At 39.0% G+C, this 11,885-nt stretch overlaps 2 protein-coding genes across 3 annotated transcripts; one reads left to right on the plus strand and one right to left on the minus strand.

The window, feature by feature from the left end:
* Positions 1-337: 337 nt before the first annotated feature.
* LOC103437349 (probable DEAD-box ATP-dependent RNA helicase 48) lies at positions 338-4,914 on the minus strand. 2 transcript variants are annotated; one of them, XR_011582006.1, is made up of 11 exons: positions 3,923-4,914; positions 3,685-3,791; positions 3,251-3,306; positions 2,939-3,163; positions 2,631-2,837; positions 2,418-2,504; positions 2,085-2,180; positions 1,792-2,007; positions 1,658-1,695; positions 1,154-1,336; positions 773-797 (listed from the first exon to the last, which is right to left on the minus strand). XR_011582006.1 is itself a non-coding variant. In XM_029104621.2 (10 exons), exons 1-10 carry the CDS (start codon positions 4,777-4,779, stop codon positions 567-569), a joined length of 2,265 nt encoding a protein of 754 aa, XP_028960454.2. In that variant the 5' UTR covers positions 4,780-4,910; the 3' UTR covers positions 338-566. The 2 variants fall into 2 exon arrangements, 1 of the variants encoding a protein (XP_028960454.2); XM_029104621.2 differs by lacking the exon at positions 1,658-1,695 and having other exon boundaries at positions 338-797; positions 3,923-4,910.
* Positions 4,915-8,072: 3,158 nt separating this feature from the next.
* LOC103437348 (salutaridine reductase-like) lies at positions 8,073-9,934 on the plus strand. The gene is made up of 5 exons (XM_008375817.4): positions 8,073-8,248; positions 8,385-8,631; positions 8,773-8,841; positions 9,163-9,345; positions 9,459-9,934. Exons 1-5 carry the CDS (start codon positions 8,220-8,222, stop codon positions 9,840-9,842), a joined length of 912 nt encoding a protein of 303 aa, XP_008374039.3. The 5' UTR covers positions 8,073-8,219; the 3' UTR covers positions 9,843-9,934.
* Positions 9,935-11,885: the final 1,951 nt, after the last annotated feature.

Below are 11,885 nucleotides of genomic sequence, written 5' to 3' on the forward strand. Positions count from 1 at the left end.
AAAATATGAGATGGTAAGGAGTCCACGAAGAGTCTCACTTTGAGAATTTTCCCAACATTTCTCTTCCTAGTAATTCATTATTAGTCCGCCTTTACGCATGTAAACATGTTGTAAGTACAAAAGATTTTAACGAATATCTATATATCATGGTCATGTGTGCTTACCACGTAGACATATCTCCGGTTATACCTAAGAATCTCCCTGCAATTACCGATCCTAAGGCTCACACACCAGCCTAGGAACTAAATAGTTTTATTCTTGATACGAGTAAACTTCTGCCAGATTTATGTTTAGGGTTAAAACTGTCATTGCCATCGTTTTTACTTACTAGAGTATAGGAAGAAAATGCGGCTTTACATTATAATTCAAATGTTTACAATACAGACCTCACACCAGTTCTATACCAGGCATTCACCTAAGACAATTTTCATGTGAAATAACAACTTGAACTGGGTGAACCTGTTTTACCGCCGTTAAACGAGAATTCGATGAAGATCCTTGACTTCTTGTCATTCCGTTCCCGCCGCTCAATCACCAGGTTGCTTTTCCGTGTCCCAAATTACGCCCTACTTTCGTATTCTTATGCCAGGTATGTCTTTCAAACCCATCTTCAAGGCTGTCTTTCTAAAGAGAGAAGGAGGTTTTTGCAAACCAATTGACTCACAAAATTTGTTGGCTAGCTCGACAAGTGTGGTCTTATCCCTGCCCGTTTCCCTGATCGAGTTATAATACCCAAGCCACGCATGAAATGCCGCTTCTTTGATGCTAGTGTCAATCTTGGTCATCGAATCGTCAATCTAAGAGAATAAGCAAGTTCCGAGCATTACAAATAATTCAAACAAGGTAATGAAAACCTTCGAGCTACATGCAGATACCAAGCTATCGATACCACAAATATGGGAATTGTTTGACATATATACTAGTTCACCGCTGGGATTGAGATACTGCTATTTCCAGAAAACTGAAACCGAATGAAGGATACAAATTGAACCAATAAATCATTTTAATTAATCGTTGGACCATGAAAAGAGAACACTGCTTCAAGAACTTCAATTTCAGAACCGTGAGCTCCTCTGAACTAAATAATGTGATTCAGGTGCAGCATGCACTAACATAAAGCAAAGAAAACCATCGAAGGAGGTGATGCAAGTACCTTAAGCTTAGTATCCCGATCCAATTGCAGCGAAGGAAATTTTTCCAAAGGCAAATCTTTTAATTCATCCAGAAAATACTCCTCCCATGGTGCAAGTAACAATATGCCTCGTCCTTCTTTGCCTTCCCTTCCTGTTCTTCCAAGACGATTTATATATTGTTCCCGGTCAGAAGGAATACCTACCTGATTACAGTTAGACCACATGTTATTACTTTCATGAGTTATATATTTTTTTTTTTTTGTCTTTTTCTTTGTTAGTTAAATGTGAAATAGTTAATAGACGCGAACATGTCCTAAATTTTGAGACCAAGAGTCAAGAATTATCATAGCAATGACCAGGAAATTAACACTCAAGAACACTATATAATTAGTACTCAATGTGAGAACAACGAACTTCCAGTTTCATTAAACATAAACGATGATATTATATACAATGTAGGTACCATACTGTAAAAATTGTGCCCAAGGCTGCCACGTAAATCTAATAAATAAATTTGAACCCACCTGAGCGACCTCCTATGTTTTGTGGTTAGGACATATGACTGTTAGAAATATTAATAGTTCACATGTCAGTGATATTATTAAGGTTCAACCTATAAGCAAAACATAAAGTAATATTTCTCTTGAGCTGCAAATACCTGAATGACCAAGGTCACATCAGGATAGTTCATTCCACGTGCCGATACATCAGAGGTAACAAGAATCAGTCGTTTCGATACCCTGAATTCCTCAGAGATGCGAGTTCGATAGAGTTGAGGCTTCCTAGAATGTATCTCCTTGACATTCATTTTCATTTCATGGAGAACATGATAGAGGAGGGATGTTACCATTCCAGTTGTACAGAAAACAATAACCTGAAATGTTTTACGTTAGGCCTCATGCACAGAAAATACAACCAAACATTTGAATCCAGAAGGCTATAACACCAAACCTTATAATCAGGTGACTCAGAGATATGTTCCATCAGAAGCTGGTGCACTATTTGGAAATGTAATTCATGTTGCACAACAAAACATGACTGCTTAACCTGCATTCACAAGACGAGATAGGATCATGACATCATGACACCCATTGTCATATTTTATGATTCAGGTACTATCAGAACTATTTCAATCATCAATAATAGAGTAATTGAAATGGTGCACACCAGTACTCTCCAAGTTATAAGGCTGAACAGAAATGTAAAAGTTTTAGCATAATTCCCATCGTGAAAACTAGCCAACTCGTGACTGTTTTTTTTTTTTTTTTATCAGATTATATATACCTTAGCATGAGTTTCAACAGAACCTAAACCCACTGTGTCAACGAAAATATGGTCCTTTTGCAAAACAAGCTGTGATACTCGGCGAACCTGCACATTCGTAATCAAGAAAATTCTGGCTTATGGGTTTCACTCAGTAAAACATACCAAGTGTTTACAGTAACAAATTAAAAGCTACTTTAGGCTTCGGAGTTGAAGTATAAAGGATAGCCAAACCTCTTTTGGAAGTGTTGCAGTAAAGAGCAAGGACTGCCTTCGACGAGGCAAACAGTCAACAATTTTCTCTATATCCTTTCGAAATCCTAGGTCTAGTAAGTAGCCCGCTTCATCGAGTATTAGCATTTTCAGTCCCATCAACCGCACAGACAAGCCTGATTTATTCTCAATGTGGTCTAGCAACCTGCCAGGGGTTGCAACTATTATCTGCGAAAGATATGTAGAACGGTTTTCACTCTCATAACATCCACACTACAATCAAGCGAAACTTTTGCTGCAAGTTTCAATGATCAGGACAGTGTACAAACCTGGCATGGATTTGATTCTAGACATTTCTGGTCTTCTTTGAATCGCGTGCCTCCAACTAGTGTTTGCATACCTATGCCATCATGGTACCGCAATAAAACATTTGTCTCTGCAGCTATCTGACTTGCGAGTTCTCTTGTGGGACAGAGGATAAGAACAAAAACTGGAGACACCCGTTGATTGGTATTGCTAGCCATAGCCTTCACAACTGCTTCAATAGCAGGAAGCTGTTTGTGTTTAACAAGAGAAACAAAACAAGAGAACCTAAACTACTATGAACCACTCCAAAGTAACAAAAAGGAAAATTGATATACCAAAAAAGCTGCAGTTTTGCCTGTGCCTGTTTTAGCTTTCACCAACGCATCTTTTCCTGTCACAAATTAAAAGGAAAATCATCGGAAACATAGCATTTGGTTGTTTTTACTAACAATTAGCACACCGCTCTCTCAAGTCACTCGGACTGGAGGAACAAGAACTTAAATATCAATCACACCACATGTGGCCTTCAACAAACTGGTTGACATAATGTCCCATGGGAAATACCCTAGAGGCCTTAGGATCTCATTCGTCCCCAAGATCACTGGGATTTGAATCACAAACGTTACCGTTCTATCTAATTTAGTAAGAAAAACAGAATATCGATTTTGACAATATCCATCGCAACAGTTTCAGTTTACTTTCGATTAGAATTTAACTAGTAAGGCAATAAATATAACAAAGATCTTATTTAAACAAGAAGCCAACTGACCTTCAAGGCAAACAGAAAGAGCAACCTCCTGTACCCTTGTCATTTTAACATACCCGGCAGAAGTGAGCGCCTTGACTGTCAATGGAGATATACCACACTCATCAAATCTGCCAAACGCCGAAAACCAAAGGAATTACCAATCAGAAGACAAACATTTAACACATCAAAGACAAAAACTTTTCAGCATGTTAACACAAATGTTCCACATGCAATCAACCAAAGCACATTACTTGCATACCTCTTCTCGCTAAGAATTGACACCTCCTTTTGGCTCTCCTCTCTTTCGATTTCAACGGCTTTTTTCTTATTGAGCTCGCTTCGGATCACCTCCACCTGCTGTTGGAAATCATTTTCGTCATCCAGTGAATTAAGGGGCACTCTCCTCTTAATGATCTTCATATCATACTTTCCCAATGAAGCACTACTCCCAAATCTCATCACATTTCTCCCAAATTTCGAATTCTCATTCGAAAACGGCTGTACGGACTCACCGTCCGAATCAAAATCCGAGTCGTCGGAAGAACTATCATTTCTCCGAAATCGCCCTCGACTCTGCGCCGAGTAGTTCCTGCTCCCAACATAATTGCCACCCAAATTACTCAAATTTACACTGTCCCTCTTTCCCGCCAAATCACGACCTTTCGATATCAGCTTTCTCAGGTCCAGTGGCGGCGGCGCAATCGATCTCGTCGTTCCGTCCGGTCGAACCGACGGGGGCGGTTCAACAATCGGCCCGTCCTTTTCGTTCCACAAATCTTCTGCGCCTTCCTTCATGAACCGATCGGCAAGTACCTTCAGGTGCTGGTTCGGGTTCATCGGGTTGTGCCCGGTTCCAGTGCCCGAAAACGGGTCGGGCTTTCCGGCGACTTTGGCCCGAATTTTGGAGCGGAGGCGGGCCTCGTATAACTGTTTCTCTTGGTCTAAAAGGCGTTTCTCTTTCTCTTTGGCTCGCTTTTCGTGCATGCGCTTCCATTTCCACTTGCTGACGCCGCCCGGGAAGGTCCGAGGCCCGCCGCCCATGGGTCGGGTTAGAATGAGCCTGCAGAGAAGCTTGGAGAACTGTCTCGGACGCTCCATAAGCATCGAGGCAGACATAGTTTGCGGTCCAGCGGGGTCGGATCCACCAATGGAAAATGGGACTGTCACTGGTCTGTGACTCGGAGAGTCGGTGATCAAAGAGAGAGGGGAAAGGAAAGGGTTTTACTGGTTTAGGGTTTAAGGAGGACGTTTGGGATGCTCCTACTTTCCGGTGCTGTTGGGCCCAAATTGACCCAAACAGGCATCTGGGTCGTGCGCATGACCCGGTTTGATCGAATCTGAGCCTTTCATTTTGATACCTGAAAATCAGCGGCTGTGATGAATTTTTATAGAACAACAAATGAGCCCAAAAATATTTTCTTTAAAAATGCTTGCATATATATCTTCGTCAAACATCTTCGTGCAACTCAACTGCATCATGCAAACTAACAAAGAAAGAGGGAACAAAAATCGTGTTGAAGACCACTTACAAATGGAATTATAATGTCATGTCGATGTAAAACAATTATCAGCCCACTAATTACTGTGTTAAAAAATTGATAACAATGCATATCAAGTTTTCATTAAACACATGACTAAACTGAATTGACATGTCAATGACGAATAATAAATTAACAACTAGTCGCTAGCTTGTAAATATAAAAGCAGAACGATACTTTTCTTCTAAAGTTGTAACAGATTTCGAGTTCAAATTTTTTTTGTCCTCCAAAATAATACATGTTCAACTCAAAAAGTAATTGAAAGTGTTGAAATGTATATATTCATTATTAAGAATTAGATTAATTAGAACAGTAAAAGTGGAAATATCATATTATGTAGGGGTGGTTCGGTATGGGATCCCATACTGAAACCCTTGTCCAGATTCCCAAACTAAAATTTTCGGGAATCCAAATTTCAATCCCGATCCCAAACCAAATTTTCGGGAATCCTGAAATAGTTTCGGGATTTCGGGACAAATCGGGAATCCCAAAATGGTTTTGGGTTTTTGGACTAAAATTTGACATATTATGCTTTTGGGCTAAAATTTGACATATTATGCTTTTGGGCCCAATCTGCGAATTTGTTTCTACTAATCTACCAATCAAATCTGCCAATCAAATGGCAAGGCGTTTCTACTAATCTGTGCACAAATTTGACATAGTTTCATACTTCCATAGTATATAACCAATTTGCCGCCCACTGCCCATCTGTGCACAATAGCATCTGCCTATTCAATTTTGTACGCACGAATATAAAAGTTTAAAACAAGATATATGTAAAAAAACATCACTGCAAAGGTTCATAAGGGTTTGTCCTGCATAAAGGTTCATAAGGGTTCTACCACAAATTAGATCGCCGAATGAAGCGAAGAAGTATATTTCTACTAAATAAATGAAACTCAAATAAATGAAACTCAAATAAATACTCCAAAACTTTGCCCTGCATCATTAAAATATATAACCTCTGAACTTCTACAAATCCATGTGCTAAGTTACTCATTGGTACTACTAGCAAACCATGATCATTGGTTTAAGTTCTGATTATTTGCTTTCTCTTTTAACTAAATTGCAGCAATTGTAGATAATAAAACCGTAATCGATAATGACGACGCTGAAAATAAGAGCAAGCGACAATCCAATCCAGAAGGTATACTGTTATATTTCTTGTGGATCTTAATTTGCATATGCATTATAAATAATGAGTTACTCCATCTCTCATTCATCTATTTACCACACCTAGCTGTAAAAACAATGAATTGCTAGATAAGCATTATAACAAAACCTACTGCATAAAACTTACATCTCATTGTCTAATACAAAATGACCAATGTCACGTACTGATATGCAAGTGAGAAATCAAGCCAAAAAAGGAATGGTTTTGCCCTTCGAGCCCATTTCACTTGCCTTCAACCATATGAACTACCACGTGGATATGCCTCCTGTAAGCAACTTTGCGTCTATTTTCTTTGATATGCTAAGCTAAATTCAAGAAATCAACGTGAGTACTTATAAATTAACAATGCATTAAACGAAATGAAAAATGAATTTCTGCTCATTGGTTAAGAAGTGACTGTTTTAGTCTTGCAATCGATCATACATATGATGCATGAAGCAGTTCCTAGTATTAGCAGTTAAAATGGGTTTGTACTTCTGAATTTCAGACCCAAAAATCAAGTTTAGCAAAAACAGAGAAATACCACCAAATAAAAAGTTGAAGAAGGAGAAGACAGAGATATGTTGACGTCTCACCTTAAGTTAGGGCTGGTTTGGTATTGCTGTGCTTTGAAAAAAAGCTGCTGTGAGAATAAGCGGCTGTGCTGTGAGAATAAGCGGCTGTGAAATAAATCAGCAGAGTGTTTGGTAAACTTTTTTGTAAAAGTGCTTTTGAAAAAAAAAAACAGTCTGATAGTGGATCTTTTCATTAAAGGAGCACTGTAGTTCTGTGTGCTTTGAAAAAAAGCCAGTTTTCCAAAGCTACAAATTGCAGCTTCAGCTTTTTCCTTTGATTTCAGCTTATTCTCACAGCAGCTTCCAAAATAAGCCCTTTTTTTTAAGTTTACCAAACACCAAAAACACTCCCAGCTTTTTTTCATAGGAGCTTTTTTTAAAATCACCTCAACCCCAAACTGGGGCTTAGTATGGCTTCCGCAGACGATCCCAAAACTGAATAGAAGTGAACTCTGCAAACAAAATTAATTCCAAACCCTAAATTAAATTTCAAAAGGAAGACAGAAATTAGATTTCAAAACACTAAATTAATTACCTAATTTGGGATCGAGAGTTCTGTGACTTCTGTCTGTGAGAGAAAATCGCCCCGAGAGAGAGAGATCGCGAGAGAGAGCGGTGGTGTGACGGTGGCTGTGTGGTGAAGGAAGGATGGAGAGTCAGAGACGATAGTATGGTGTGGTGGTGGGCTGGTGGCTGGCCGGAATTCGACACAAAGAGGGTCAAGGGTTGGAGATGAGGGCTCGGTGAGGGAGGCTCAGGGGCTGCGTTCGAGTTCGATGGAATAACACGGAAATGAAATGGGAGAATGGAGATCAGACCTAAAAACAAATGAACGGCATAGATTAAATCCAAAACAATGAACGGTTGAAATAATTTTCTTATAATTAAAAAATAATATATATAATATAATATTTATTTTCGGTTCGGTATGGGAATACCGAAAAAATGGAGATGCAAAACCAAATCCCATACCGAAAATTTCGGTTTGGTTCGGGATGACATACTGAAAATTTCGGGAATTTTGGTTTGGGATTTTTTTGGTTTGGGATCGGGATTTTTTCGGTTTGGTTTGGGATTTTTGGGATTTTTTTCCAGCCCTAAAATTATGTCATGGCATACGTGACCGGTACCGACTCATTGATTGGACCAACTTTGACAAATCAACTTTGACAAATCAATAGCCGATTGACTATAAATACAGACCAAGAACACCGAGCAGTGAAGCACATACAATTGAAGTCCTTGTAAACCATCTGAAATTTATCATCCACATCCAAGTCGACGACAAAAATGGCAGAAATCAGTTTCGGGTCTAAGAGGTACATCAATCTTTCGTTTATTCGTTCGTGAGACAAGTGAATGAATGATTATTTTGGAGTGTTAACTGCTGAGAACAGTTTCCGATTAGTCATGATTTGAGTAATGTTATGTTAATTTTGGTTTTTTTTTTCATAGGATTGCGGTTGTTACTGGAGGCAACAAAGGGATTGGATTTGAGATTAGCAGGCAATTAGCAGCTAATGGAGTTGGGGTGGTGTTAACTGCAAGAGATGTGAGGAGGGGAACAGAAGCCGTTGAGAAATTGAAGGCTTCTTATGGCCTCTCTGATGTGGTATTTCATCAGCTTGATGTAACAGACCCATCTAGCATTGCCTCTCTGGCTGAATTTCTCAAAACTCAACTTGGAAAACTTGACATTTTGGTAATTTCTCTAGCTTATTTCTACGCATTTCTAAATGGCTTGTAGGCTTGTAGCTCAAATAATAAGAGCATCGGACGTCCTGTTAAAAATATATGTAATCTGCTGGTTATAACATATATAAATATTTTATTCATATTGCAGGTAAATAATGCAGCAGTTGTCGGGTCCATATTCCTCACAGACGACAAAGAGAAGTTGGCAATTGATGATGTAAGTTCTTGAAAATTCATTGTGTTCAAAGAATCGCTAGATCTCAAAAGCTTAAACCGTTGAACGGTTCTAACAATGTCCGTCAAGCTATCTAGTACCTTCTCTCGTGTAGCTTAAATCTACACACGGAGAGGCTTGCAGATTCAGCTAACCATATACATAATAAATAATATGTAACAGGGTTAGGGATCGAGGGATTCAAACCAAGGACCTCGACCGTAAAAATAAGATGTTAGAAAATAGATCGAAATACATATATCAACTTTAGTGAACATTACTGTATAATACACATCATATTCACAAGAGCAAATGATCATGCAGCTTATAGGTCCCAAAGCAGCAAATAAGAATCAAGTCCTAAAACAAACCTACGAGACAGCAGGGGATTGTTTAAAAACAAACTACTATGGAATTAAGCAACTCACGGAAGCACTCATTCCACTTCTTCAACAATCTGACTCGGCAAGGATCGTCAATGTCTCCTCCCAATTGGGACAACTAAGGGTACACGTCCGAAACCCTTGTTTCAAATCTCCCATTCACATTGTTAGACTAACAACATAACATAAGATGCAAGATAACATCACATTATCGAATAAATTTTTCAATTTTTTTAGGTTATTCCAAACGAGAAAGCGAAGAAGGAGCTAGTAGATGGTGATAGCCTCACAGAAGAGAAAGTGGACAACCTTGTTGAGGGATTTTTGGAGGATGTGAAGCAGAATTTGGTTGAAGCCAAAAGCTGGCCAACCAATTTCTCTGCCTACATTGTATCCAAAGCCGCTCTGAATGCTTACACAAGAGTTTTGGCTAAGAAGTATTCCAGCAAAATTGCTATCAATGCCGTGTGTCCGGGTTTTACCGACACGGACTTGAACAATCACACTGGAGTCTTCACAACTGAAGAAGCTGCAAAAGGTCCTGTGAAGCTGGCTTTGCTGCCTGATATTGGAGCTTCTGGCCTCTTCTTTGCACAGACTGAACTATCAACTTTCGAATGAAAATTTGAAATTGTAAAATAATTGGTCTGTTTTTCGTCATGTGTTCTCAATAAAAAAAATATGTCAAGTTTTAATAAAGTTTCAATTCTAAATCTCTTGTTTTAGGTCACAACTCAACCAACTTTTGCTATGTCTCTAGTCCTTTGGGTGCTTTAGTAATTTCTTGTTTGCTACGTCTTCAGTTTCTTTGTGGATTTTGATAAAATAATTACATGTATTTAATGCAATTAAATTCTAAACGTTGAAAGGGTGATTGTACTAAATACATGTAAGTATTGGAGCCAAACTCAAAAATTAAATAAGAGATATTTTTTTAATGATCATTTCTTAATATTGAAAATATTTTTTTGATCAAAATGAAATTAACTTTTAACTTATTGATTAGGAATGCATGTTCATGATTTTGCTACGTTGAGGCACAATTACATCATTTTTGTGCGGGGTTTGCTTATTTTGTTGTTGATATCATTTCTTAGCAACATTTTGATATGTTTGGTTTAAAGATCTAACGATGATCTTATTTGTAATTTGTTTGTACCATACTTAACCAATCCTGAAATTACTGAGCACCGGTCAACGTTATACCGTTAAGGATCCACAAGAGTTTCCCTCCAGCCAGAAGGCCAATCACAGCGCGACACGTGTCGACATCAGAAGCCAATCATACCGCGACACGTGTCAACACCGGAAGCCAATCACAACACGACATGTGACAATATTAGAACAAAGCTAGAAACTCTTTTCTATAAAAGGAGATCATTCTCCCACAATATTTCTTAATGTCATTTGTACTAAATCATTCACTAGTACTCACTAAAGGAGAGCTTGAACCTATGTACTTGTGTAAACCCTTCACAATTAATGAGAACTCCTCTACTCTGTGGACGTAGTCAATTTGGGTGAACCACGTACATCTTGTGTTTGCTTTCCTGTCTCTATCCATTTACATACTTATCCACACTAGTGACCGGAACAATCTAGCGAAGGTCACAAACTTGACACTTTCTGTTGTACCAAAGTCCTCACTGATTTTGTGCATCAACATTTGGCGCCGTCCGTGAGAACGACATTTATTCCCACTCTCTTCAGCTTTGCCAAGTTGGTTTCCACCATTTGTACACTTTCTTTTGACCAGGCATCCCTCTCCAACATGGGAAGTGAAGGATGCCACAACACACAGAATGACACCCCCTCGCACCTAGTGCGAAGCAACAAAAGAAGGAACAAAAGAAGCTTGCTCTTTAGGCTAAAGTCGATAAGCTGGAGGCTCAGAACAACAAGATTGTGATGAAGAATGAGATCCTCCAAGAGCAGTATGAGAAGGTCTTCGAGATGCTCCACGAGGCTAGATATACTAAAGCACACGAGCTCATCACCTCTGTGGAAGTCAACCATCAACTGGGTGACTCCCAACACGGAGGGTCATTTGCTCTCGATATGGGTATTCCTGTTGAGGAGCGAGCTACTCATCGAAATGGCGACCAACATGAAACTTCTCTTAACCCAGCTGTTTCGATCCGAAGCATGAGGAGTGGAGGAAGGTGCCTCCTTACAAAAGGAGTGGAAGGATCGAAAGTCGTCTTTCACGACTGTCGAGACTTCCTAAAGAAACATAGAGACAATCTCATCTAGGGGTGGTTCGGTATGGGATCCCATACCGAAACCCTAATCCCGATTCCCAAACCAAAATTTTCGGGAATCCCAATTTCAATACCGATCCCAAACCAAATTTTCGGGAATCCCAATTTTCGGGAATCTTGAAATAGTTTCGGGATTTCGGGACATATCGGGAATCCCGAAATGGTTTTGGGCTTTTGGACTAAATTTGACATATTATGCTTTTGGGCTAAAATTCAACATTTTATATTGAAATTTTGGGCTTTTGGGCAGAATGCCAATATGCGGCCCAATCTATTGTTAGACTAAAATATGCAATCTGTGCAATTTGTGCAATTTGTGCAATTTGAAATCTGAATCTGTGCACAATAGTCAATAGCTGTGCACAGATAATGTTATGCAAATGCTCAAGGATCTAATCAGTTA

The sequence above is a fragment of the Malus domestica genome, chromosome 06 (assembly GCF_042453785.1).
Source record: "Malus domestica chromosome 06, GDT2T_hap1".
NCBI lineage: Eukaryota > Viridiplantae > Streptophyta > Magnoliopsida > Rosales > Rosaceae > Malus > Malus domestica.

Coding starts and splice junctions, on each gene's coding strand:
- LOC103437349 (XM_029104621.2), bottom strand. CDS start 4,779: ATGTCTGCCTCGATGCTTATGGAGCGTCCGAGACAGTTCTCCAAGCTT. Junction 3,307..3,684: donor TCTTTCTGTTTGCCTTGAAG/GTCAGTTGGCTT, acceptor AATTTGTGACAG/GAAAAGATGCGTTGGTGAAA. Junction 1,337..1,791: donor ATGTGACCTTGGTCATTCAG/GTATTTGCAGCT, acceptor AACTGTAATCAG/GTAGGTATTCCTTCTGACCG.
- LOC103437348 (XM_008375817.4), top strand. CDS start 8,220: ATGGCAGAAATCAGTTTCGGGTCTAAGAG. Junction 8,632..8,772: donor TTGGAAAACTTGACATTTTG/GTAATTTCTCTA, acceptor TTCATATTGCAG/GTAAATAATGCAGCAGTTGT. Junction 9,346..9,458: donor CCCAATTGGGACAACTAAGG/GTACACGTCCGA, acceptor CAATTTTTTTAG/GTTATTCCAAACGAGAAAGC.